Raw genomic sequence first — 27,418 nt, forward strand, 5'->3', positions numbered from 1 at the left:
GGCAGCAGCCCAGCCATTTAAGAGGAGTGAGATGGATGTTGTGTGCCCCAGGATGCTGGCATGGGATGCTGGGGGGTGGGGGGAGCATGAACCTGAGATCACATGCAGAGTGGGTGTCTGAAGCTGTTGGCGGGAGCCGGGCGCATGTGTTAGGTGACCTTCCCGGGGTCCGGCCCAAGGTCTCTCAGGAGCTTGGGCCCCAGGAGGAGGCATAGACCCTAGAACGCTCCCCTCCCTGGCCCTGCCCTGCCCCCATAGTTGGCGAGGGAATGTGACACAAAGGCTCCAAGGCTTCCGTTTAGCTCATTGAGCTTATCCCATGTTACCGAGCCTTGGCAAGATGCTGGGATCAGGAGCTCCACGGGGACCAGTCCCTTAGGAGGAATGTACCTTATTGCCGAGCCTGGGTCTCTGCCAGGCAGTAGCTCTTGGCAGCTGCCCTGGCTCCTGCTTTTGTTTGGGGGGTGCCACCCCCCTCCACCTTGGCCCCCACCATGAGCAGGGAGCCCAGGTCCCCAGAGTCAGCACAGACTCCTAGCCTCCCTCTGATTCCTTTCAGACTCTGACCTGACCCTGAAATGCAGACTCCAGTCTTCCCCAAGGTGGCCTGCCATCTTCAAGGCTCCATGGCGGCCCCGGGTGTCGGGGAGCCAGGCTCTGGGCTCCTGGGTCTTCTGGGGGAGGGGCCCGGGGAAGTGGAGAATGGAAGGCCACCTTCCCCCTCCTCCCCACCTGTTTCCCTCTTGTATCTATAGCAGCTCTGGTTGCCTTTTACAGTCTTTCTTTCTTAAGTAAAATGAACTGAGAGGTTCCCATGTGATTTGGGGGGAGGGGGGCCTAGCACCTGCCAGGGAAGTCAGAAGTGGGGCTTTCTTTGGCTCAGCCTCTGCCTCAAGGCTGCTGTTGGCTCTGGAAGCTTCAGCTCTGGAACCTAGGTGATGTCCAAGGGTCTGTCTCACTTTAACTCAGTGTTTGAACATCTGTGTCTTCAGGGAAAAGGGTGATGATTCTCTTTATAAGAAACCGAATACAAAATCTGCTCTGGGCTGGGAGTTGGTGCCCACGTCCTCTCCTGACTCTGAGGTGTCCTTGCCGTGTCTGTTGTTTCTCACACACCTGTTTCTTCACCTGTGGAGCAGGGGTGTTGATGCTGAAACCTGTTCTCCATCGCCAGGCCAAGGTGAGGCCCAGATGGGACAATTCCTTAGTAAGATCTGCTGTGGGGTTGCTTTAAGAGGTCCACTTCCCTGGTACATTCAAACAGTATTTGATTCAAAGATGGTCTTGTTTGCACTCAACTTTTTGAAAATCTGACCACTGTATTAGGCGGGGCGTATTGGTGTCCAGCTGCCCTGATTATCTTCCTGGATTTGCTGGTGGGAGTCTTGGAGGCAGCATCTGCCTTGGGCAGACCCCATCTGGGGTCTAAAGTGAGGATGAGAGGGGCTGCCTTGGGACGACTGTGGAGAGAGTCTCCCCTGATGGGTGAGGGTGTGGCCTCATGGCCCCTAAGCCAGGAGAACCTGGAAAGCCATTTGCTACATTTCACAGCACCCCACCCCACCCCCACCCCCACACAGCTGGAAATTCAGCAAATCACCCTGCACAGATTGTCCCTGCAAACTTCTTCTCCTCACCTCACTTTACCTCCCTCAGGCCCCCAGCCTCCCAGGCCCACTCCCTTTGCTCCTCCCCTCAGCCCCGGGCTTGCCTTTCCCCAAGTGTTTTCTAAAAGATATTTGATTTCCGTGAAAGCTGGGCTGCCGTCCATGCAATACGCTTTCACTCTCTTTGTGCTTGTTGGGAAGGCAGAGGGCTCCTCCAGGGATTCTGGGTAATTGGGTTAGTGGCCAGCTCATGTCAGGAAATTAAAAGGCGGCCCCGATCAGGTGCCCGCTGCATGGGATTTAATGGCTTTGTATTTATAGAGTTTCCTGCCTGTAGCCCATGCCAGAAATACCATTTCTCTGGCCCTATGAATGAAGAAAGAGGATGAGAGATGACTTGCCTTTAAAAATTCTCTTTCTTTTCTAAAATACATTAGTGTTCTGAAACAAAACAACTCTTGAACACTTCAGAGAACAGTTTTGAACTAGAGCCCAGGAACTCAGGGATGTTTGTATCGCCCTGAACCACTTTCCACCCTACAGGCACATATGCACAGGCACACACAGCTAGCTGATGGTGCCCAATATCTTCCCGTGTGGCCTCACCCCTGGGGCCACTCAGCCTCAATGACTTGATGACTCTGGTTGAGAAACTGTGTTGATTGAATGAAGTCACAGAAGATGGTCTTGTCTGTGCTGAGCTCTTGCTGTTCATTCAGGGCCTTGGCTCATTGGACATTGGATAACAGGTTCAGTGGTCATATAGATCCTGTAAAACCCTGGTAGCACATTTATCAGCTCCTTGGGTGATTTACTTCTTAAGCCTCCCTTTCCTCCTCTGTAAAACGGAAATGATAATAGTGCCTGATTCATCTTGCTCTCCATTCACTGGGGAAAGCCCCTAGAGTTGTACCACAAAGTAAGATGTCGGTCATTGATTTGAGAGATTCCACATTGTGCTAAATCATTGATTTCTTCTGTGTTCCAGAGGGCAGTTTTGAATCTCCTGTAGCCTCCCTCCCTGCTCTTTGGCTGATGACCTTGCTTCATATTTGCTTGAGAAAATAGAAACAGTTAAATAGGGAATTTCTAAACTTCCTGCTGTTGAATCCACAAACCTTCCCACTTGTTTTCCATCTTCACTCTTGTTAGAAGTATTTCTTTTCCTATCAAAAGTCAATCATCTCCCCACCTCTGCTCTAACTTGCATTCCTCTCTATCAGGGACTTCACATAATATCATGTCTGCTTCCAGCCCCATCAAACCTTCCTCACTGCTGGATCATTTTCATCAGCACAGAAACAAAATTTAATTAGAAAACCCACAACTGTCCCTGGTAGCTCAGCTGGTAAAGAATCTGCCTACAATATAGGAGACCTGGGTTCAATCCCTGGGTTGGGAAGACCCCCTGGAGAAGGGAAAGACTACCCACTCCAGTATTCTGGCCTGGGTTGCAAAGAGTTGGACACAACTGAGCGACTTTCACTTTCACAACTGTACTTTGATCCAAACTTTATCTCTGTTCAGCTACTGCTATCTTACCCTGCTGCCTTTCTCAATGCAACTTTCCTGAAGAGTTGACAGCACTTACTATATGCATCCATTTTAAAAATAAAAACACAAAAACAAGCAAAACAGTCCCTTAAAAAGTAAGCATGTAGTAGATCCAGAAAAATATTTACAGTATATTATATTAGTTAAAGTAAGTCTAAACTTCTGTGCAAAGAGACTGCCTCCCTCAAAACAAAAAACTCAGACTTAAGCAAGATGGAATTTTAATTCTTTCTCATTAAATAGAGAAAGAGTCAAGAGTCCAAAGAGTCAAGGGTGATCCAGAACTGTTTAGGCAGCTTTAGCATCCTTAGCAAGTGGACCCAGTTATCCCCATCCCCAGACAACCAAAAGGAAGTAAACCCTACATCAAATCATTCCAATGGCTGGAGCCGGAGTGGTACAGGTTCTTCCATTTACAGCCCATTGGTGGAATCTAGTCACGTGGCCACACATCTACGCAAGGATGTCTGGGAACTGTAGTCTTTAGCTGGGACTGCCATTTGTCCGGCTAAAACTGTCAGCATGGAAAAAGAAAAGAACATATCTTAAAGGACAGGCATTGTTATTTGCCAAAAACACGTGTAAAGTAGGAAAAACACTGGTCCTGTCCATACTATCTAAGAAAAAGAAATTTTACCCTGACTTTTGAGGTTCCCTTTTATCCTGATTTCACATTATTTTTCCTTGCCTTTCTTTGTAGTTTTATCATAGGTTTGTATCTTGAATCATATCATGTTTTTTAGTTTTAAATGAAATTATGCTATACATATTCTTCTCTCTCTTGGTTATTTTAGTCAGTATTTCTGAGATGAATGCTTCTTGTTGCGTGGTTCTGTAATTCATTTATTTTCATTTCTGTATTACAGGAGTCAGCCGGATACATACATTTGGCTTTGTGGGCCGAAAGGTCTCTGTCTATTTAACTCTGCGGTTGTCATGTGAACACGGCCACAGACAATATGCTGTTCTCGTTGTTCAGTCGCTCAGTTGTGTCCAACTCTTTGTGACCCCGTGAACTGCAGCACACCAGGCTTCCCTGTCCTTTACCATCTCCCAGAGCTTGCTCAAACTCACGTCCATTGAATCAGTGGCGCCATCCAACCATCTCATCCTTTGTCATCCCCTTTTCCTCCTGCCCTCAATCTTTCCCAGCACAGGGCTGTGCTCCATGAGTTGCTTATCTGAGCCTGTCCCCAATTTTTCCATATATTCTGGCCATTTTATTAGTCATTTTTGCAGTTGCTGGTATTATAAAGATCTCATTTGCAGCTTTCTTTATGGAGTTCTTTGATGGACAGAAGTTAGTAATTGTAATAAATTGAATGTATCAGTCTTTTCCTTTATGGTTTGCATTTCTGTGTCAATTAAAAAAAAAAAAAAAACGTGTTTTCTTAACCTGCTACTGTAAAAATGCATTCCTAATCTGCCTTCTCCATGTTAGTCTTGGATTTTGCTGGACTTGACTTTTGAGTGCAGTGAGCTGACTTCAGGATGGCAAACTGCTTTTAGGTGAACTGTCGACTCTAGGGTGTGGGGCAACTGCCTAGAATGCATGATTGAAAGGCTTCTTAGGCAGAACCCAGGATCAGTAGGCAAGAGTGCCGTGATTGATTAGCAATGTCTGCCACAGACTAGGAAATGGAGGGTGGTGGCGTAGCTGACAGCTTTTTGCCATGACTGATCTAGTGCAGCTGAGTTCAAGTGATTTGCCCAAGGCCACACAGCTAGTAAAAATTCAAGCTGGGGGGAATCTAGTCTCCTTAGTTATACAGGAATTCATTCTTTTTTTAAGAAATGTATTTAGCTGTGCTGGGTTTAGTTAAGGTATGTGAGATAGTCACTGCATCGTGTGGGGTCTTTCACTATGGTTCTTGGACTCTCTAGTTGTGCTGTGTGGGGTCCAGAGCACCTGGGCTTCAGTAGTTGTGGCACACAGGTTTCAGAGGGCGCAAGCTCAGTAGTTGCAGTGAGCGGGCTTCAAACCCTTCTCCCCTGCATTGCATGGCACAGTCTTAACCACTAGGTCACCAGGGAAGTCCCAGGAATTCCTTCTAAGAAGCCCAGTCCAACTCACTGTAGATGCCTTGGCCAGTAGCCTAGAGCCTGTCCTCAGATGGGAAGAAGAGGAAGGGAATGGAAAGAGAGACTGGGCTGAAACAGCTTTTCCTGGTTAGGTGTTCAGTTTTAGAGACTTCTTGGTAGCTGGAAATGCAGGGATAACTCAGCCCTGCCGAAATGTCCTTGGGGACATAGTGCTCTGGGTGGGAAGGGTCCAGAGGAGAGAGCAGCAAGAGAGTGGACATGTCTTTAAAAGGCAGAAAGCTAGGACCTCATCCCCTGGTGCCATCTCACCCACTCTGGAGCGGCTGGCACAAGCCCTGGAGAGCTAGGCGGCGTGGGAGTTTATCCACCTGCAAGGTGTTAGGCAGGCAGGACAAGGGAAAGGAGTCCAAAATGGCGGTGGCTACAAGGCAAGGAAGGGAAAAGCCCGTGAAAATGAAACAAGGAAATGAAACAAAAGGAGGTCCGAGGACCTGAGTGAGGACCTCAGGTGAAACAAACAACACTCCTGGCTGGCCCAATTTACATAGGACAGGCCCAGGGAGAGATAACATATAAAAAGAGGAGCCCAAGCTAGCTCTCTCTCTTTCCCCCGCGTGCTGGGGCGCTCTTCTCCTCGTGTCTTTAGATCGACGTGCCCTCACGCCTTGAAAATGGATTTTCCTGCTATCTTCTAAGTAAAGTAGAGCTGTAACACTGATTTGTCTAAGAGCTGTAACGTGGTCCATACGAGACCTGAGAGCTATAACACGGTCTATCCAAGACCTGAGAGTTGTGACATGCCGAGGGGGCTTTAACGTCCGTCACTCCAAACCTTTTTTGTGACGAGACAAAGAATCGAGGAACATTCACTCACGTGACAAAGGTTTCATTCTCTGGGCTTGTAGGGGGCCAAGTGCAAGGCACACTTCATATTATGATATGGCATCAGGGTGAAAGGCAGCCCAAGATAGCTGTCCTGCCTGAGACAGCAAGGTGAGATCACCTGTCACCCAGAAACCCCTGCAGGACAGGTGGCTGAAGGGAGCCCAGATTGTGCAGGGGCTGTGGATGAGTGTTTAGGGCATTCTGCGAGGCTGCTAGGTGGGCATCAGCACGTCCACGTGACCCACAGTCCCTGGGCCCTCCAAAGCCCAGGGTCCTCCTATCACCTTTAGAGGGGATTGCTTCTCTTTCTGGAGAGGGGTCAGCTATAGTTTGGTAGAACTTATAGGTAGAGAGTCAACACCTAAGTCTCCTGGAAGGAACACTGCTTAGACAAAAGTACCATATAAAACAGGTTTAGTGCAATGCTTCCCAGGCCTGGTAGGTAATCTGAGTCACTAGAGGAATGATTGCGAAATTACCCTTTCCTGTATATCTCCCCTATTAACTTAGAACCAGTTGACTCAGAACCTTGAAGGGGGTAACCCCTTAAGGTCTGTGTCTTTCAAAGGCTCTCAGGACATTCTGATGGTCATATGGGATGGGTGGTCTCAAGTTCAGAGCAAAGATGATACGACTTGGAGATCAAGGTTCAGATCCTCCCTCTGACCTCTCTTGGCTGTGTGTCCCTGAGAGAGTTACCTGACCTTTCTGAGCCTCAGTTCTCACTTGGGCATGGTAATAATCACATATTCTCTCTCCCTCAATTTTGTGGCAAAGATCAAATGAGATGTGGAAGGAGCTTTGCAAACTGCCCAGCGTTGTACACATCATTAATAAACCAAGGACATTCAATTGGGTGTGTGTGGGTGGAAGCCGGGTCAGGGTGGGGATTTCTAGGGGGAAGAGACGGGTCTTGACTATGACAACTTTGCGGTGTCAGGACAGAAAAAGACCCAGGCTCAGAACCTTGCCTGAGCGTTTCCTGTGGGAAGAGAAATGTGACCCTCAGTGCCTGTCACAGGGACAGGCTGTGGTCCAGGTGCAGGACCATGCTTTCCCCAGCTTTACCTGGTTATTTTTAGTTCCTGGGATAAAAGAAAGAAACTTAAACTGCCCCCCACCCCCTCCCCTCAGCTGCTGCCGCCCCTGCATACTCTGCTATTTTTACTTCCGAAAGGCTGGGATCTCAGCCAGCTTAGGGAGGGCACTGGAGAAGAAAGCAGGGAGTTGAGGGGTGGGGGGGGGGGGTGCAGGAGTTATTTACTTCCATTAAGAAAAAAGTCAGAAGCCTGATCTTATCAAGTCAGCAAGTGGACATCTGATCTAGGGCGCAGCAGCCGTCAGCCCTGACTGCTCTGACATGCCTGCAGTGGGTTGGAGAGGTCAGCAGATGAGGCAGGGGCTTGGGGGAGCCCCCCCATCCCACCACCACCTCCAAGCAGTTTCTTCCCAGAGCAGCCCAGCAGCTTCCTTGCTCTTTCTTGCGCCCTGAGCTGGGAAGTGGGGTTGGGCATTGCAAGTGTAGGGAGACCAACCCAGGGATGAGGCTCCTGGGGGTTGGGGACTGTGTGGCCTCAGCTGAGCACATTCGGGGGGGTACCTGTGTTGGTACTGTGTGCCCTTGGGCACAGTATTCTTCGTCTCTGAATCTTGGTTTCTTGAGAGGTTTTGTTTAACACATCTGACCCACAGCAGTTATAACTAAGGGGATGTGTTTCTCTCTCTTCCCATGAGGTAGTTCAAGGCAGATACTACCACTTTCCTAGGCAGATGAAAGGAAAGAGATTCCTATTAAGTGCCTACTGTGTACTGGGCATATTACTGTTTTGAGATATAACTACTATCAGTTCGGTTCAGTCACTCAGTCGTGTCTGACTCTTTGCGACCCCATGGACAGGCCTCCCTGTCCATCACCAACTCCTGTAGTTTACTGAGACTCATGTCCATTGAGTCGGTGATGCCATCCAACCATCTCATCCTTTGTCATCTCCTCCTCCTGCCTTCAATCTTTCCCAGCATCATGGTCTTTTCAAATGAGTCAGTTCTTTGAAGCAGGTAGTAATTATATATGATTACTATATTGAGATATAATTCACCCAGGTAAAGTGTATAATTCAATGGTTCTAGGTATATTACATTATTTAATTGTGGCAAAATATATACAACAAAATTCACCTTTTAAAAGCCTTTAAAAAATGTTTTTTACTATACCATCCGGCTTGTGGGATCTCAGTTCTCCGACCAGGGATTGAACCTGGACCACGGCAGTGAAAGTGCCACGTCCTAACCACCGGACCAGGAGGGAATTCCCTAAAAACAATTTGGCCGCACCACATAGCTTATGGGATCTTAGTTCCCTGACTAGGGATCAAACCCATGCTCCCTGCAGTGGAAGCGTGGATTCCTAACCACTGAACCGCCAGGGAAGTCCCTGCATCCAGACTTTATAATGGAGCATCTCAGCGTGGACCTGCTCACTCGCTCTGTTCACACGGTCCTCCGCCCTGCTCCTGGGGAACGGTGAGCAAGCACAGCCCACCTCCCCGCTGTCTTGCTCACGGCCAGGCAGGAACAGATGTCCCCTCACAGGGCCACCAAAGAGGATTTTATGAAGACACTATTTACAGAGGGGAGGGTGGGATCCAGGGAGCCAACTGGAGGGGGTGATACACCCTGAGACTAGCAATAGCAGGGAGCATTTAATCATCTCAACCTTAAGAGACCAGAGATGAGTTGCTCCAGGAAGCCAGAGAGAACTGGGCTTGTACTTAGAGGTCAAAGTTACACTTCGGGCCGAGCAGGGAGGGCGTAAGGGTTAAGTACCTCTCTTCCTAACTCTCTGATGGAAACACTGCAAACCCAGCTGGAAGCCAGAGACCAGAGATCCCTGGCGATGGGGCAGGGCTGACATGGGTAGTAGGTGGGCCTAGAGGAGCCAGCTGAGGACAGCCGGCACAGAAGGCTGCTGGTGCGGGGGTGTAGCTGGCTGTGACACACAGGGTCTCCTGCCGGTTGTAGGCCGGTGGTTCTCAAACCGCCTCCGGGCAGGATTTCCCCCACCAGCGATGAGGGAGTCCGGTCTCGGCTGAGGCCACACAGACTGCAGGGCGCTGGGAGGCACAGCTCCAGGGCACCATTCAGATGGAATTCCAGGTGAACGGTCCCCAGGGGCGTGCAGCGTGGCCCTGGCCCTCACTGCTGCATTCTCCTACCACCACGGTGACTCAGGGCCCTTTGAGAGCCTGGGCTCTGGCGTCAGATCACATTCCTTCCTATGAGGCTTTGGCAAGTGACTCACTTTCTCCCATCTGTAAATGGGATAATAATAGAAGCTCCCTCATAGGGTTGTTGCAATCCCTAAATGAAAAAATACACATGCGGCACTTAGAGCAGGGGCAGCACCAGGGAGCAGCTGGTCAGGAGAGGTGAACTTCAGCTTATACTTATGTCTATTAGATTTAAGGGGGTTACCATGTTGGCCAAGAAGGGCGACAGGTTCTTATCCGGGCCTGGGCACTGCTAAACGCCTCAGTCTTCTCGGTACACGTATTCCAGTAATTATCAACCTTTTTTGTATTCAAATGCCACACTAATGAATACTTAGTTTTGGCCTGCACATGTTAAGGGATTAAACTGTACTGAACAGTCATTAAAGCAAAGGATAAGTATTTATTATAGTATTTGGAGATCTGGTATACTTCACCTGAGAATATTAGTGATGCCTTTTTAAATTCAGAAAGTATCAATAAGGTGATACAGTCTAATAATCCTAGACAGTAACTGTAAATTACTTACTATTTTAATATGCTCCCTGAGCCTGCCTTGTATATATTTCACTGATATAAGAACACAAACAGTAAGTCTACTCTCATTTCAGGTTCAAATCCCCACCTTTATTTTCTTTCCATTTGCTGTTTGTAAAGACTTAAGTATCCTAATTTAAAAAGTAATTGCTCATCGTATCAGTGAAAATTGCTTTTTGCTGCAAGTTACAGAGAACTTGACTGCTAGTGGCTTAAGCGTCGATAAATGAGATTGATTGCCCTACCAAACAAGAAGTCTGAAGATGGGCGATTACACAGACTTCTCGGTCACAGTGTCAGGGGCTCAGGCTCTCTCTTCCTTTCTTCTCTGGTGTTTGGTATCTTCACATGGCTGCTTTGTGGTTGCAAGGTAGTTGCCACAGCTCTAGGGTTCATCTTCCAGGTCAGGGCAGAAGAAAGGCAAAAAGAGCTGCACCAACAATGTCTCTTTTATCAGAAAAGCAAAACCATTGCCAGAAGCTCCCACCATGGGCTTCGCCTTATGTCCCATGGCCCAGAACCAGGCCATATGACCAGCCTTGGTTACCAGGGAGACCGAAAACGTCGGAAACAAAATTGCTCGGACTAGCTAGGGCTCATTGTGTCTATGAAGAAAATCTGGATCCTGTTAGCATGGAAAAGGGGGAATGGAATGAAAATTGGGTAGACGACTAAGAATGTCTCCTAGACCCAATGGTTAGAATTTGGTGATCCACCGCTAAAGGATTCATGATACAGCATGCTGCTGTATCTCTCTGGATGAGAACCCAGTCCATACCATTAGCTCTTGGGAGGGGGCTGCTTCTTGTTCACTAAATATGTGCGGCAGAGTCAAGGGAAAAAACACACACATTGGCAGATAGTAAGTATAAACAGAGACCAATGTCTGTTTGGGCCAAGTGCCAAGGAATTCAGATCTCTGTCCACTGTCTCCGCCCTTGAGGGGCTGAATCTTCTCAGGGCAGAGCAGATCATATCAATAAAGACAAATGCATAGAAGGCGAGCAGGTGACTGGCCTGAAGACACTGTACCAATGTAGGAAATAAAGGGCGCTTGGCTATGGAAGGAGGGTGTCCAAGGATGTTCAAGTCAGAGGGTTGTCTTGTGGAAGGGAGGTAATCCTGTGGGATGGAATGCAATGTAGGAAGTGATCTGGGACAGAATTTAGGTCAATACCAGGGGAAGTTTTCAGGAGGAATGGGCTGCCTTGAGAGAGTAAATTTCTGGAGGCTGGAGAGACAAATGGAAGCTGGGGAAAGGATCAGACCTGGACCGTCTCTTGTTTCTTTGGTCTGAAGGGCTTCATTTTAATGGGCACATCACTTTACTAAGACACTTGATTGCCTCCCACAAGTTGGGTGCTGAACCGGGACTGCAATGTTAAACGAAAGTCCTTGTCCAGCAGTTGCCCACAATCCACCAGGGAGATGGGTGTGTGGTGTACAATGGTGAAGAGTTGTTTTGACCTTGGTGGCTGTAACACAGAAAGGACAAAGGGAGCCCAAGAATGGCATGGTCAGCTCTGCCAGGGGAGTTTGGAAAGATTTCCCAGCAGAGATAATACTTGAACTGGGCCTTCAAAGGTGCGTCCAGGATATGAACTGCCTTTGGGGATGGTTTGGGCTATTCATTTAGATGGGGGACCATCTGCCCAACCTCAGCCAGGATCTATGACCCTGGACAGCTCTACCCTAAATGGTCATTGATAATCCCTGACTGTGGGGCAGTGTTATGGGGAAGGGAGGTCTCAGAACTGGGGCAGACGGGACCCTGTCCACTAAAAGCCTGTTGAGTTGGAGGTGGCACATGAAGTGCCCAGACACAGAGCCACAGCAGTGACGGCCTCGCTCGGCTACTGAAACCACTTTCCGATTTACCAGCCATTTCCCCACTATTTTGTCTTTTGTCACAAAAGCCACATGCAGTGAGCAGAGTTGGTATAACCACAGCTTCCATCTCTACACTGAGACCAAGGCTGTGAGAGCCAACTTGGCAGAGGCTGCCCAACCTGTAAGGGCGGAGCCGGCCTGGGGCCTCGATCACTGGGTCCTGTGGCCTGGAGGGATTTGGGTTTGTGAGCTGAGCAGGACTTGGAAAAGCAGACGGGAAGCAAGGAGAGCAAACAAACCTCAATGCCAGATATCAATTTGTGCATAATCAAACCCTACAGGCTCCTTTTTTTTTCTTTAAACAGAATAACCTGCTAATCAATACACTTATTGATTGCAGCTATTGACCATTGTGCTGTCAAGATCTAGAGGAGAAAATTTAGAGAATGTATACCTGCTGTGCCCTAGGATGTCATATCCTGGAATGGCAAAGAGCTTGGGTATTGGTTCATTTATTGGGCAAATTACTAAATCTCTGTGAGCCTTAGTTTGTCCTATAAAATGGGGATAATAACCCCAGCTGTGTACCTTGTGGACTAAATACAGCAACACATACAGAAAGTCCACCATAAGCTTGGCTGTTCACATTCTCATTGCCAATGTGATTTACCAGAGGGTTGTGCACAACTTGGGGGAAGAGTGCTAATGATGGTGATGGTGATGACCATGCTAACAGCTCCATTTTCTAAGCACCCACATGGCGAACTGGTGCCTCGGCACCGCCTGGAGTGGGACGGCGAGCAGCCCCTGGTCATAAGGGGTGCCTAATCAGGAGCAGCCCAATGTGTTATTGGAGCCCGGGAAGAAGCACCCAGCCTGGATGGGGACTGGGGGGGTGGGGGTTGGAGGCAGGTCCTTTCGTGCATGTATCGAGATTTTCTTGAACACCCACGAAGTGCCAGGCCCTGTGTGAGGATAGACTGGGGAGGCAGGAACAGAGGTGGCATATGCCCATCTCCTGCCCCACTGAGGGGTGGGTGCCCCTTTTCCCTCTGTTGGGCAGCTCCCTGTCCTGTTGACTACTGTCTGGGATCAGGTAGCCTGGGTGGGAGGGGGGACTTCATGAGACTGGCTTCTAGCAGAGAAAGCCAGTGAAGTGGAGAAGGAGCCCACTCTGGACTCCAGGTCAGACCCTGGCACATGGTAGGTACTCAGGAAATGGGGGTCCTCACGGTCCTCTGTGCATGCTGCCTGGCGTTTTCACTTGCGGTCTTGCCAGCTTTCCAGGCGGAGAAGCCTGGTGGAGGGTGGGACGCTCCTTGCGGGTAGTAGGCAGGGCTGAGCTTCCTTCAGGCTGGGTCACAGGACAGGGTCAGGAAGACTCTTCAGGGAACAGGGGACCATCCTTCCTGCCTTCACATGCCTCCCAGAAGGGGCTGGGAAGGGTGAGCCAGAGTCCCATTGGCACACGGGTCTCGGTCTTTTGCTAAATGGGATTCGGCTGCCTCTTCACGTTCCCGAGGTGCTGATGGAAGTGGATTACTCAGCCACGTCTGCCAGGAGGCTGTGGTGCAGCCCAGCTCAAACTCTTCCTGTGCCTGCAAATCACCCTGCTGAAATGCTAGCTCAGCTTCCACATTCTAAGAAGCTCCGCCTTGCTACTGCTGTTGCTGGTCATGGACCACACTTAGAGAAGGAGGCAGCGGTCGGTGCCCCGCACACACCTGCTTAGGGTTCTGTCAAGTGTGTGCTAACCCGCCACCTCATGACTGTGGCTCTGCCCAGGGCTTTCTCTGGCCACCAGAGCCTGCTCAACCAGGACCTGTGACTTGCCAGTGACTGTGGGAGAAGTGGCTAAACGCCCCAGTGGCCCTTGTCCCCAGCACCGTAGCTAAGGCACATTCTACACTGCCTCCCCAGGTCTGCAGTGAGGCTGAGCCTGTTGTCCACAGCAGTCGTCCACTCAGGAACACACTCGTATTGACTTCCTTCCTGTGATCGCCTCCCAGAGAAACTGCCCGCATTATCTCAGCATCTGGTCCTAGAGCACCCATAACAGAGGTGGCCAGTTGCAACCCATTCTGACTCTTGACACAGAAGTTCATTAGAAACTCATCAGGAGGCTTAAGGACCACACTTAGCCAGACAAGGACCAAGGAAAGCCCCCGAAAGCCCAGGCACAGGAGATGCCCCAACCAAGAAAGTCTGGCCCAGGGCTGCCCACACCCAGTGGCTGAGGGCAATACTGCTAGCCTCCTTAATAAGATGACAAGAGAGGAGCTGCCTTGAAATAGGAAGCAGGGGCGGGACACTGGGTAGACCCTGTCCTGGAAGAAGAAAAATTTACTACCGCCCTGTTCAGCATCGAATACAAAAGCGCCAGTTGTGGGGTAAAACGGACACTGCTGATGAAATGCCGAGCAGTGACTGGCCCCCCCAGAAGACATTCCCTCTGGGCAGTCTGGCTGGGTGTGCTTACAACAGCCTTCAGGCCCTTGGCACACCTCCGTGGGCCGGGAAGGTGGCGGAAGGTGGCAGAAGTTAGGACCGGCAAGAGAAAGTGCCAGGGAAGGACAGGGCCCTGAAGATCAACTGGCTGGAGCTGTATTGTGATGCTGTTGACCTTTGGCGAAAGGACGAGAAGGTGAAGCCACTGAGCTTGCTCCTCTGGGGCCTCGGACTTTGTCTTTGACTTCCTGCGTGTTCCAGTCAAGGTCTGTCTCGTGGTGAGGCAAGGAGAGCTTATGATGTTCTCACTTGGAGCTAAGTCGATGGGCTCCAGCCATCTTTTTAGGTCAGGCCATACAAGTTGGTGGCTACAAGTAGGTGTGTGTGCCCTTGGGTGAGGAACCCACAGGAGGGCCTGTCTGCCCTGCCTGCAGGTGGGAGTGTCAAGTGGTAACAATATGTGTATCAGAATGCAGGAGCTGGGAGTGGAGTGGGTTTCTTGATGGTGGTACAGACTTGGTGACAATAAAGGGTCTCCCTAGGATCGGGCCTTCCTCCATGGGAAACGGGTGTCAGTGTGGTGTGGCCACATCTGCTTTTGCACTTGCTGTTGACATCCTTCTAGGCACTGATGTTCCAGGTGTGAGCAGGACCACCCGATTCCCATCTGGTGGGGTTTGTGTAGAAGACATTTATGTCTGCATTTATGTAGAAGACACACTTTAGAACTGAACCCTAGAATTTCTGAGGATGGGATCCAGAAATTGACACTTGTGACGAGTGTCCTTCATCTAGACACTTCATGTGTGAAAAGTTTGAAGGTCATTGTTTTATTTAGCTCTTTGGAGGTGTCACTCATGGCAGGGATGTCTTTCCTCTCTTGGCAAGCTAACTCAGTCCTGCTTGGATTCACGGCAGATCTAAAACCATGTGTCGTCTTTCCCCAACACTTGGAGGAGTGCTTTTGCTGTGCTTTGCCTTCTGGAAACAGAAAGACTCAAGAGTTGAAGTCTGCTTGGAAGGAATTTCAGGAGGATGCTGACTCCAGAAAGGCAGGCCAGGCCTAGGGGAAACCGGGATGGGTCATTACTGTGAAGACGATTATCTTAGGATTGTCCAACCACCTGGCCTGAGGCTGGCCATGGGGCAGGTGCAAACAGCCATTGGGATGTAGCCCTGAAAGACTTAGCCATTGCTGGGATTCTGAAGTCAGTGCTGACACCACTGGTGATGTTGAACAACTCTGAGACCTTCTTTTCCTCTCCAACAGGTGTGCGCCTTGACCGAGTGCGTGGAGGCCGCCAGAAATACAAGCGACGGCTGGACTCAGAAAGCAGCCCATACCTGAGCTTACAGATTTCTCCTCCTGCTAAAAAGCCATGTGAGTGCAGGGCAGTCCCCACCCCTTTTGCCAGCCTCTGTTGCTGGAACATCTGGAGTCCCTTGGGGAAATGCTGTCTTCGCACCGCTAGGTTATGGGGTCACTGAGGACCACCGAGGAAGGGCACCAGGGTCTGGCCTTGGCATCAAGTACTTCAGGCTTCATTGCTTAATTCAGAAGTTCTTTCCTATGGGATTTACAGAAAGTGAAAGTGTTAGTTGCTCAGTCTAACCCACCAGGCTCCTCTGTCCATGGAATTCTCCAGGCAAGAATACTGGAATGGGTTGCCATTCTCTTCTCCAGGGGATCTTCCCAACCCAGGGATGGAACCCAGGCCTCCTGCATTGCAGGCAGATTCTTTACCATCTGAGTCATGAGGAAGTACAGAACAGGATTCTAAATGCAGCGTGATTCCAGTCTCCAGAGCATGTTCCCTCACCTCCCACTTGAATCAGGGTCCTCTCAAGAGAATTCACCAGGCAGCTTCTCTTGTTGGGAAATTTCCCAGCAGCCCAAATCATCACTGCCAGCAACTTTGTGGAGTCAGAAAGGGAGGGGGTGTGGGAGAAGGATGGACTGGGAGTTTGGGTTTGGAAAGGATGCAGATTATTACACATTGAATGGGGATGGATGACAGGGTCTTACTGTAAGCACAAGCAACTATAGCCAGTGTCCTGGGATAAACCATAGTGGAAAAGAATACAAAAAAGAACGTGTGTGTGTATATATATATATGTGTGTGTATATATATGTATGTATATGTGTGTGTGTATGTATACGTATACATAAAACTGTGTCACTTTGCTATACAGCAAAAATTAACACAGCATTGTAAATCAACTATACATCAGTAAAATTAAAAAAAGAAAAAAGGAAGAAAGGGAGGGAGGAAGGCAGGGTGGAAGGGAGGGAGTAGGGTTTAGACATGTTTGATCTTCCTAGGGCTTCCTGGGACCCAAATTTTCTTCCAGAGCCATCTCAGGCTCCACCTTGGCCTCTTTCCTCCTTCCCCAGGCATTTACATTCTCCCTTTGGTCTTTGCAGTGACTAAAATCGTCTCCTACCTGCTGGTGGCTGAGCCAGACAAACTCTATGCCATGCCTCCCCCCGGCATGCCAGAGGGCGACATCAAGGCTCTGACCACTCTCTGTGACCTGGCAGACAGGGAGCTCGTGGTCATCATTGGCTGGGCCAAGCACATCCCAGGTGAGTCCCACAGGGACATGGGACTGGGGGAGGTGTAGGCAGAGACTAGCAGCTCTTCTCCCCATGGCTCTAGTTCTGATGCCTGGGAGCCCGGAACCCAGGAGCCATGTGGAATCTTGGCAAGCCTGTTCTTCTCTGGGATCCTTTCTCTCTTTGTGGGATTGGAGGTGAGCAGGCATTTGGAAGGTCCAGTGATGCTCCTGAACTGATTAGCATTTTAGTGGGGCTATGATTGCTTCTATATTAAGTAACAATCAAAGCAAGTTCTTTGGATCCTTAAAGGCCAAAGAACAGGGTTTTCTCCTTATTGATCATATACTGGGAAATAACAGAAGAGGCATTGACACTCTTGTTTCCTATTAGTGAAGTGGAGTGGTTAAGAACGTGGGCTTGGGAATCAGATTGGGGTTTGAGTTCTAGGTCTGCAACTTGCTAGCTGAGTGACCCAGGGCGAGTCACCTGGCCTCTCTGCACACAGGGAATACCAGCACTACCTCCTTCGTGCACTTTGACGTGGGGATGAAATGCAAGCGTGTGTGGGATGCTTTTGATACATCCTTGATGTCAGCCGTATGTTCGCTATTGCCTTTTGCCTGATCTTAAGGGAGGCCAGTCTCTTAATTTGGATCCTATGATTTTAAGATCATTTCTAGCATGAGAATTATATGTAATGAACAGGTCTTGGGTGATCCAGACTTCTCTTCATTGCCTGTGGCTCCAGACCCCTCCTTAGCCTTTTTCAAACTGGATAAAGGGAGGGAGCTGACTTTTATAATTTGTTTATGTAGACACAGATACCCACATCCTCTACAGCACACCTTTGCTGAGGGGCTTTCTAAAGTCTGTGCAGTTTTCTCCTTTACAGTTCTAACAGCTTGGCTCTTAGTGTTGGGGAGACAGCCTGTTCCCCTCCGGCAGCCACCTATGGTGGACTCAGATCCTTCCTAGCTATGTGACATGGGACAGTTTATCTTCCTGTCTGTAGATCCCTTTTGTGTTTGCCACCGGCTCTGAAAGATGAATACAGCATTCATGGTTCTGTAGCAAAGGTGTCCTAAACCTCAGATGCCGAGGCCCACAGTTGATTGGGGCAGGTCAGAAAGTCCTTATATAAGATGCTATGTGCACGACTTATAGGAGTGAGCCTTCCTGTGGATAACAGCTCAGAGCTAGTGCTGGTATCACCGTTGGCAGGAAGCCTAGATTCCTTCAGCAGGGACTCCTTGACTCAGGGCTGGGCTCCCCAGGGATCTGGGCTGGAGCGCCCTTACTAAGGAGCTCAGCCTCTTGGGATTACACACTCAGTAGTTTTTTAATCTGCCCTGTGCTGATTCAGCAACAATGTGGGGTCAGGCCACTGCTTAAGACACCTCAGCCTGGATTGCTCCACTAACCCAGGGCCAAATGGGGCACGGCACCCCCCGCACACCCCACTTCCCATCACATGCTCCTCTTCCAGGCTGAGCAGATAACTGCATCGCAGCAGTGGCTCAGGAGTGGCTCCTGGTGGACCCGCAGGTCACTGCCTCCTTTTTTGACCACCTCATGCCAACAGTGCCTCCCAGGGGGTGGAGAAGAACCAGGAGCCACGGCGTCCCCTGCACCCATTTTCTTTCTCATCCCCCAGCTCCACCTCTTGTCTGTGCCCAGCCAAGAGGGCAGTGAGCAGAGCAGGAGGTTGCTGAGGATTCAGGCAGACCTGGGCCCTCCTCCCAGCTCGGTCCTAACTGGCTTAGAGAGAGATACTTGGTGCCCCAGCGTGAGATGCTTCATTTTTCTGTGCTTCAGAGTCCTCACCTGTGAATAACAGCCCCCCAGCACCCCTATTCCTTTGGGTTGCTGGGAGGCTATGGCACATTTAGCCCAGCCCCCACACATAGTGGGCGCTTGATAAATGGCAAAGACCGTGACCATGGTTGTTGTCGTTGCTAATAGTATTAAAAAGCCTCCTTTCACATCATCATTTCTCCTTGTCCAAAGCTGAATTCTTTTTGATTAAAAAATAAAATAAACATAGGGGCTCATTTGTCTGTCTCAAATGCTAATTTGCCTATTTTGCATACATTTGCATGCTGAATTATTTGGGCCTGACCTTCTAGTGTTTAAGGTAAAATTAATTAATAGGGTCTTCTGCCACTGCATGTAAACTTCATATTAAGGGTGATGACATAATCAAGTGCCTGATTCAGTTAAACTAATTGACTTAATCCCATCTCAGATTAGATGGAAAACTTATCTGAAGACCTGCTCACCAGGCCCTTAGAAAGAGAGAATGAGAAGGAGCAGGCTTATACAAGTCAGGGCCCCATCCTGGGGCTTGAGTCATCAACTGTCCATCTTGGTTCCTGGACAAACAGACAGAAGGACTGGCTTCTTAAATCAGCTCAGTTTAGTGCCCTGGAGAGGAACCCAACCCGCTGCCCTGAATTAAGCACAGGAAACCATATCTCATGCCTCAGTGTCATCCGGTCCAGAGCCTGGCACACAAAGGGTGCTTCAGATCTGCTTTTGCGTGCATTTATTGAAGCGAAATTGCACGTGCACACGTTGCACATGAACTGTGTGTAAGCTCTCTTGAGGGCTTCCCAGATGGCGTTCGTGGTAAAGAACCCACATGCCAATGCAGGAGACTTTGGTTTGATTCCTGGGCCAGAAAGATCTCCGGGATTAGGGCATGGCAACCCTTTCCAGTTTTTTTGCCTGGAGACTCCTTATGGACAGAGGAGCCTGGCGGGCTCCAGTCCAGAGGGTTGCACAAAGTTGGACACAACTAAAGCAATTTAGCATGCACGTACACGCTCTCTTGTGTGGAGTTGTGGCTGATCCGAAGAATTCGACTCATTTCTGCCCTAAGGGTCTCCTTTGGGAATAATATAGATAATTTTAAAAATATTTTTTTCATGGAAAATTTCAAGGGTAGGGTAGACCAAATAGTATGATGAACCTCCATCACCTTGTTTCAGCAATTATCCCCGAAGACCAGTCTTGTTTCCTCTCTACCCACCCATCTCCCACCTCCTGTATCTCACTCATGAGAAGAGAGAGGCTTAATTATCAAATGCAGCAGGAAAAACCACAGGATGGAACACAGAGGCAGGAGGGATGCCATGGACTTCAGCACGTGAGTTGAGCTAGGTCTTCAGGATTGATGGGCAGTGGCCATGGAGGAAAAGTCCAGAAGGGCATTAGGTGCCGTGCATGGAAGCAGACATACTCATGCGGCGCTGAGCCACCAGCTTAGCCAGAAGGAAGGGTCATCTGAGCATAAATTCATTGTTGGCACCCCCTGCATTTCCTCCATAGTTTTCAGTTCAGTTCAGTGTCCGACCCTTTGTGACCCCATGGACTGCAGCACGCCAGGCTTCCCTGTCTTTCCGGAGTTTGCTCAAACTCATGTCCACCATCTCCCGGAGCTTGCTCAAACTCATGTCCATCGAGTCAATGATGCCATCCAACCAGCATCCTCTGTCGTCCCCTTCTCCTCTCTCCTTCAATCTTTCCCAGCATCGGGGTCTTTTCCAATCAGTCAGTTCTTCCCATCAGGTGGCCAAAGTATTGGAGTTTCAGCTTCAGCATCAGTCCTTCCAATGAATATTTAGGACTGATTTCCTTTAGGATGGATTGGTTGGATCTCTTTGCAGTCCAAGGGACTCTCAAGAGTCTTCTCCAACACCACAGTTCAGAAGCATCAATTCTTCAGTGCTCAGCTTTCTTTATAGTCCAACTCTCACATCCATACATGACTACTGGAAAAACCATAGCCTTGACTAGACGGACTTTTGTCGGCAAAGTATGTCTCTGCTTTTTAATATGCTGTCTAGGTTTGTCATAGCATTTTTCCAAGGAGTAAGCATCTTTTAATTTCATGACTGCAGTCACCATCTGCAGTGATTTTGGAGCTATGGTTTCCATTGTTTCTCCATCTATTTGCCACTAAGTGATGGTTCTGAACACACTCTTCTGCAAGGGTGCATTCAGTGGAGTAGCTGGGGGTGATTGGGATTCCTTCAGAATAGCAGCTGTCCTTTTGTTTGAGTCAGTCTGAAGTTGCCCATCCCTAATACAGGCTTTCCCCTTGAGTTGAATTTTCCAAGTATTAGGTTGCCCAGAGGACAAGCCCAAGTCTTTAGAGTGTCCACCTCGGTTCCCCGGGAGGGACAGATGAGAGCAAGAGGAAGCACAGGCAGTGAGTATCTCTTGATGAACTGCCGCCCCCAGATGTTATTAACTGTTATCCTCCCAGCTCAGGCAGCCTCCCCCCAGCCGGCCCTGCCTGGCCCAGGTTGACATGTGCACCACTTCTGCAGGGGAGCCCCCCCAAGAGGCCTCCTCACAGAGGGTCCCTGGGCGGCCCTGCGCCCAGGTAGCCACCGTCTGGCTTACCCTGGGGAGAGAACGCCAGCGGCCGATGAAATATGGGCTGCCGAGTGACAGCAGCTGTGTCTGGAGTGGCCTCAGATCCTATAATTATATCTCCCTTTATTACCTCTGCTAATGGCCCTCCAGGTCGACAGAAACGATAATAAATTAACAGATTATGAACTCCACTTGCCACAAATTATGTGCTCTTTTTTTTCTAAATTCTAGGAGCTCATGCTGTCAAATCACTGGGGGATGGGGTCTTGGGAAGAGCCTGAATGTTATTAGATCAGTTGGTGCCGATAAAGCAACTTTCCGGGGGGGGCAGCAGAGCTCAAGGTGGGAGAGATGGGAAGAGGGGGCAGTGGGCAGCCCCCCAGGGCCTGGTGCCACACGCAGCTTCCCCCAGCAGCCCCCTCTGCCTCGGTATTGCTGGTCACCTGATGGAGGGGCAGACCCAGCCCAGCACAGAAATGTAGAAGTGAAGGGCGCATTGCTGAAGGGCAGGGAGGAGAGCTTCAGCTCCTTTGTTTGGGTTTAATAAAAGAATACTGCTTCCAGTAAAGGGGTGGCAGAGGGGTGGAAGTGATGTATTCCAAATGCCCATCTTTCTTAAGCACCATTGTGTGAGTATGGCCACTGTGTGTGTGAGTGTGCGCGCGCGTGTATGTCCCCGCGCGCGTGTATGTCCCTTCCCCACCGTGACTCATGTTGTAACACTGCTTTAACACCCTGCTGTGTTCATTTAGTTATATGAACTAGTAGCAATTACTGTGTGCTAAGACGTGTTCTTCTAAGTGGTCTATGCATTAGCTCATTTAACCCAAACAAACCCATGGGATAAGTATTATTATGATTCCCATTTTAGGCACAGAGAAATGTGCCCAGGGTCACAGCCAGGGGGTCAGCAGAGCTAGGATTCCAACAGACAGGCTGGCTCTGGCATCTGCGCCCTTAGTAGTTGCATCTTTCTTGGGCAGTGGGTATCTTTCCACATCTGCACAAATGGTTCTCTCTAGTGGCTTCTAATGTACCATTCACCTAGCTAATAATTACATTTAGTACATTTCTATTTAAGGACGTTGGTTGCATCTAGCTTGTTGCCTACTTTGGGTCCTTAAAAGTGAATCTTTCAAACACCCCTTCCACATGTATCTTTGTGTGTTTGTACGTACTTCTCTTTCTAGGAGAAATTCCTAATAGTGAGATGGCTAGGTGGATAGGAACATGCCTTTTATGTTACAGTTAATTTTATCTTACTTCTTCAACATACAAATCAAACTAGGCAAAAATGTATATGGAGAACTAACTCTTAGGTCCACCCCCCCTCCCCCTCCTGTCTCCTGGAGGTCATTTTTACTCCTGTTTTTTTCTTCTAGTGTTTCTTTTGTCAAACATTAGAAAATATTCAGACTGTTTCAAATGTTAGAAAATATCCAATCTATTTACCCCCTCGCCGCATCCCTGCAACGTGAAGCCACTTCTATCTGCTCGACAGCACTTCGGAGCGTGCAGCTGGATTTTGAACACATTTCCAGCTCCTTCTGAAGGAGCTGAAGGAGGAAGAGAGTCAGGGGCTGAGTCACTCCCCAAACCAACCTAGCCGGGGGTATGTGCACAGGCCCCAGGGCACCCTCAGGTGCTGACCCTGTGTCCCGAAGGCACTCATCCCCCCACCACACCTCCACCACACCCCCTGCCCTGCAGGCCTGTCTCTGACTCACACAGGATCAGCAAAGGCAGCTCAACCTGGAATCCTGCCTGGAGGACTAAGAGGGTCCGACCCTGTTCTTTTGGTCCGTTTTCTCATCACCCGAGAGTCGAGGCCCAGTGGCGTCTGTCCGTTCTCTCCTCTGTGCTGGGAATGTTTGTGGAGCCCCTCTGCCTCAGGCCAGGTGCTTGGCAGTGGGGGAGACCATGCTCCCAGGAGCCCAGAGGTGACAGCCGTCCACGCAAACCCCAAAGGTTCCTCTCCTGTAAAGCCGCCCAGACTCTCTCTCGTTTGGGCCAGACTGCCCCTTTGCATATCCTCAGCCCTTCCTCTCGGGATAGCTCTTCTGAGAGCTCTAAACCTCACAAGACACCCACTGGGTTGTGTCTTTCCCTCTTGGCCAAGCTCATGAAGGCAGGGCCTGGCCCTGGGTCAAGCTGGCCAGTCTGTCCCCAGTGCCCAGCACAGGGCCTGGCACTTAGTAGGTGCTCAGTAAGTATTTGTGGGGTGAACAGCGGGACAGAGCTCATGGTCTCCTAGTGATGAACCTCACACGGGTCTTTTCTTCTCCGTTTCCAGAACCCCAGCTCGCCCTCCTTCTCTGCCTCCTTCCAATTCAATTGTCTATTAATTTCGCCCCGTCCACCTCCTACATCTTCCCTCCCAGACTGTCTGCCTTGAGACCCGCACCCCCAGTGCAGTCCACACGTCCTTGCATACACACACACACACACACATCCATGCTGGCTGATTGGTATCTGTTAATTAATGTCGCCCCTGGCCTCTCCTGCTCAGAGACTCGATAAGGGAAATTGGATGTCCATTTCTATCTATCTTTCATTACCTCCCGGCTCTCCCCACCACTGCAGCCATCCACCCGTCCTCTGCTCCCACACTGGGGTCTGGATAACAGCACACGCCCCTGACCCCTGTGTGCCACAGCCTGTCCCCCGAGAAGGCGCAGCCATCCACGCTCACCCCATGGCCGCAGTGTAATCGCTCCAGCTCTGTGGGCGGTCACCTGGGGGTGCCAACAGCCGGGAGGTGATCCCAGGCCCCGGGGCTACAGATCAGCCTGTGAACCGCAATGATCAGACTAAGAAGGGTGTTCACTGGGAACAGGGGACCTGCTAGTGAAGGGGGCTTCATCCCCTGGGAACCCCCTAAAGTTGAGCACTGGGTACACTGGTTGGAAAGTAGGGAGGGACAGTGGCTCTCAGAGACGCGGGACAGTAGATGAGGGTGGGGTAGGAGAGACCCAGGGCAGTGGGCCAGTCTGGAAGCTTGGGAGACCCAGGGCCTCCAGGCTTTAGGGGGGAAGAGTCGTGTCAATAGCGTGCCAGCAGCTACAGTGGCAGTAACGGCAACAGCCATCACCACCTTCCTGGTTCAGGCTTGCTGAGCACTGACTGTGTGAGGCTGGGGTGGCAGGGGAATTTGGAAGCAGGCTGAGGTTCTAGGTCAGCAAGAGTCCTTTACAAGCAGGGTTACCCCTGGGGAGATCTCTTAATCTCAGCTGTCCGTGACAGATGCGGGGTGCAATGACTCTCTGGGTACCTTTCCTTTTTGGTGTGTCTGGCACAGTGGGTGTTGGAATCCACCCCTGAGTTTCTGGTGGAAGTTACTGCCTTGCGTTTAGTAATCAAGATATTTGAAAATCAGCTTTCTTCCTCCCTCCCTGCTCCCTTCTTTTCCTTCTTTCCTTCCTTTAGTTTTTCTTTCTCTTAAATCGTTAATTGACTTCACCTAAGTTAAGTGCACATGTAACGCAGTTCCAGTGTGCCATTCTCATTTCGCAGATAATGACTTTTCATCTCATCACTAATAATAGCAAGAGCTCATTAAATGTATGTTGCACAATTGTTGTCTCATTTAGGCCTCACAGGGGCTCTCTGAAGCAGGCACTACTGTTATACCCATTTCACAGATGAGGAAGCTGAGGCTTGGGGAAGTAGCACAGCTCCTCCAAGGTCAGCTTACAGGTAGTAAATGAGGAATTGCGATTCAAGCCCAGGCAATCTCCAGAGCACACTGAACAAGACAGCGTCATAATTCTGGAGCCATCCCCGCCCCTAACCTTCTTTCACTCTGGACACAGCCTCCATGCTCATTGTTGTTTAACTGCTAAATCATACCTGACTTTTTGCAACCCCATGGACTGCAGCACGCCAGGCTTCCCTGTCCTTAACTATCTCCCAGACTTTGCTCAAACTCATGTTTGGTGATGCCATCCAACCATCTTATCCTCTGTCTCCCCCTTCTCCTCCTGCCCTCAGTCTTTCCCAGCATCAGGGTCTTTTCCAAAGGGGAAACGGCCATGATCCAAGCTCACAGGATACAGGGCTGCTTAGGACACCATTAGGTGAAGACTGATGACCAGGCCAGCGGGGCTGACTTCTGGGAGGACAGGCTGCCTGTGATAAAGTGCCCCCTGACTCCGAGGGCTCTTGAGCACTTAGCAGCCCCAGCTGTGGTCACTAGGGGGTCACTGGCTGGGAGCAGGTGATTTCCTCCTTCCTGGTTGGGCCCCTCGCTTCCGTACAGCTGAGACTCCACCTTAAGGATCAGGTGTCACTCTAAAACCCCCATGCCTCCCCTGCTTTGAGCAGGGAGGGGGATCTGGAAGCTTCTCAGTGGAGGGGACCCTGTCCTGCCACCTCCTGATTCTACTATGTATTCAGGAGCTCCTTAAATTACAAATGCCTTTGGTTAATCAGAAAGCCTCCTCGCACATTTGAAAAATATATAGAACAAACAAAGATAAGGACAATAACAACTGTCAACATTGACTGAGCTCTCGTTATGTAAGTCTTTTCCATGAATTCCGTATCTGACTCATTCACCAAGGAAGGACCACGAGTCCAGCAGGTGGAAGGGAGGGGCAGGACCCAGAGGTTCCCCTCCCCCTCTGCCCCCCATCCCAGCCCACCCACCTGACCGCTGCCACCCTGCTGGCCCCCTCTCCCGGCAGGCTTCTCCAACCTCTCGCTGGGGGACCAGATGAGCCTGCTGCAGAGCGCCTGGATGGAGATCCTTATCCTGGGCATCGTGTACCGCTCACTGCCCTACGACGACAAGCTGGTGTATGCGGAGGACTACATCATGGATGAGGAGCACTCCCGCCTCGCTGGGCTGCTGGAGCTCTACCGGGCCATCCTACAGCTGGTGCGCAGGTACAAGAAGCTCAAGGTGGAGAAGGAGGAGTTCGTGACGCTCAAGGCCCTGGCCCTGGCCAATTCAGGTACAGGCAGGGGTGGGGCCTGCAGGGGGAGCTCAGAGAGGTCTTGGGGCCCAGGGGAGCATGCACAGCTCTGGGGCCAGCAATTAGGGTGGCTCTAAGGAGCAGGAGTGGCATGATGATGCTAGAGCTCCTTGCCACCAAAGGTTGTGCATGGGGTGGCCCAGAGTTGCAAAGGTGGGGACGAAGGCTGGCATTGGTTGAGTATTTCCTAAGCTCTCCACTGGGCCCTTGCCATGCAGATCAGCATGAGGGTTAAGGGCACAGATTCTAGAGTCCAGTTGCTAAGAGTCAAATCCTGCTTCTGTCACTTGGGCAAGTCTGTGCCTCACTTCACTTTGTGCCTCAGTTTCTTCATCAGTAAAATGGGAATAACAAACAGTCCAGAAGATTCCACCCCAGCAGACTATGGAAGGGATTTATTTCTGTAAAATTATGCTTAACAACATGCCTGGCACAGAAGTACTCAGGCTATCAATTAGCCATGAACCGATTTCATCTTACAATTCAACCCTATGAGCAACGCTCTTATCATTTTAACCCCACTTTACAAATGGAGAAACTAGGGGCTTGGAAAGCTGAAGCACATTGCCCAGGGTCACACAGTCAAAGAGTACTGAACCTAGGACCTAAGCCCAGGTCCCCAGATTCCTAAATCAACTCTAAGCTTATACATACTCCTTAAATCTCCTACTCAAATTGCTCAGGCCCAAGAGAGAAAACGTTCCTGGCATTAAAAAGGAGGCTTCACTCCAGTTGTTTTACCCTCTACCTACCAACTTCCGACTAGACTATCTGGGAGCTCAAATGTAACGTGTTCATGCTCAGAAGGTGTCTGCCCTATGCAGGTGCCAGGCCAGGGGCCGGGGTTGGGTGGGGATTGCAGCAGAAGGAGAAAGGCAGGCTCCCTCTCCTAAAGAAAGAGTGTCAGGCACACAAACACTTAATTCTGCTGCTGGGTGCATGCAGTAGTCAATTGCTCAAGTCTCAGTCAAGTGGAAATGGGACTCAAGTTTGAATTCTAACTGTGATAATTAGTAGCAATGTGGCAACCTTCCTTAGCTCTGTCCCATGTGTAAAGTGGGAACATCTCTGTCCCTCCTCTGAGCACTTTTGTTATTTATTTATTTATTTATTTATTTTTTCACTTTTGTTTTTTAAATGACCGACTGAAGATAAGCACTTAGCTCTGTGCTTTGCCTAGAGGAAATGTTCAATAAATATTAATTATTGTCATTATTATTAATATTTGAGGAAACAAGTGTTATCAGTGTATGGAAGAAGGAGAGCTGGTTCCAGGTGTACAGACAGGATAACCAGCTGGTTTGCTTGATGCTGTCGCACTTTCACTGG

General features: G+C 49.8%; 1 protein-coding gene across 1 annotated transcript in view; it reads left to right on the top strand.

Moving 5' to 3' along the window:
* The window catches only part of ESRRB (estrogen related receptor beta), a 186,631-nt gene that overhangs the window by 151,181 nt on the left and 8,032 nt on the right, over window positions 1–27,418 (top strand). Inside the window, exons 4-6 of the mRNA XM_052646699.1 lie at window positions 15,441–15,551; window positions 16,596–16,757; window positions 25,799–26,068. Of these exons, the coding sequence (XP_052502659.1) occupies window positions 15,441–15,551; window positions 16,596–16,757; window positions 25,799–26,068 (543 nt within the window). The remainder of the gene's footprint in view (window positions 1–15,440; window positions 15,552–16,595; window positions 16,758–25,798; window positions 26,069–27,418) is intronic.

This window comes from Budorcas taxicolor, chromosome 10, assembly GCF_023091745.1.
Source record: "Budorcas taxicolor isolate Tak-1 chromosome 10, Takin1.1, whole genome shotgun sequence".
Classification (NCBI taxonomy): Eukaryota; Metazoa; Chordata; class Mammalia; order Artiodactyla; family Bovidae; genus Budorcas; species Budorcas taxicolor.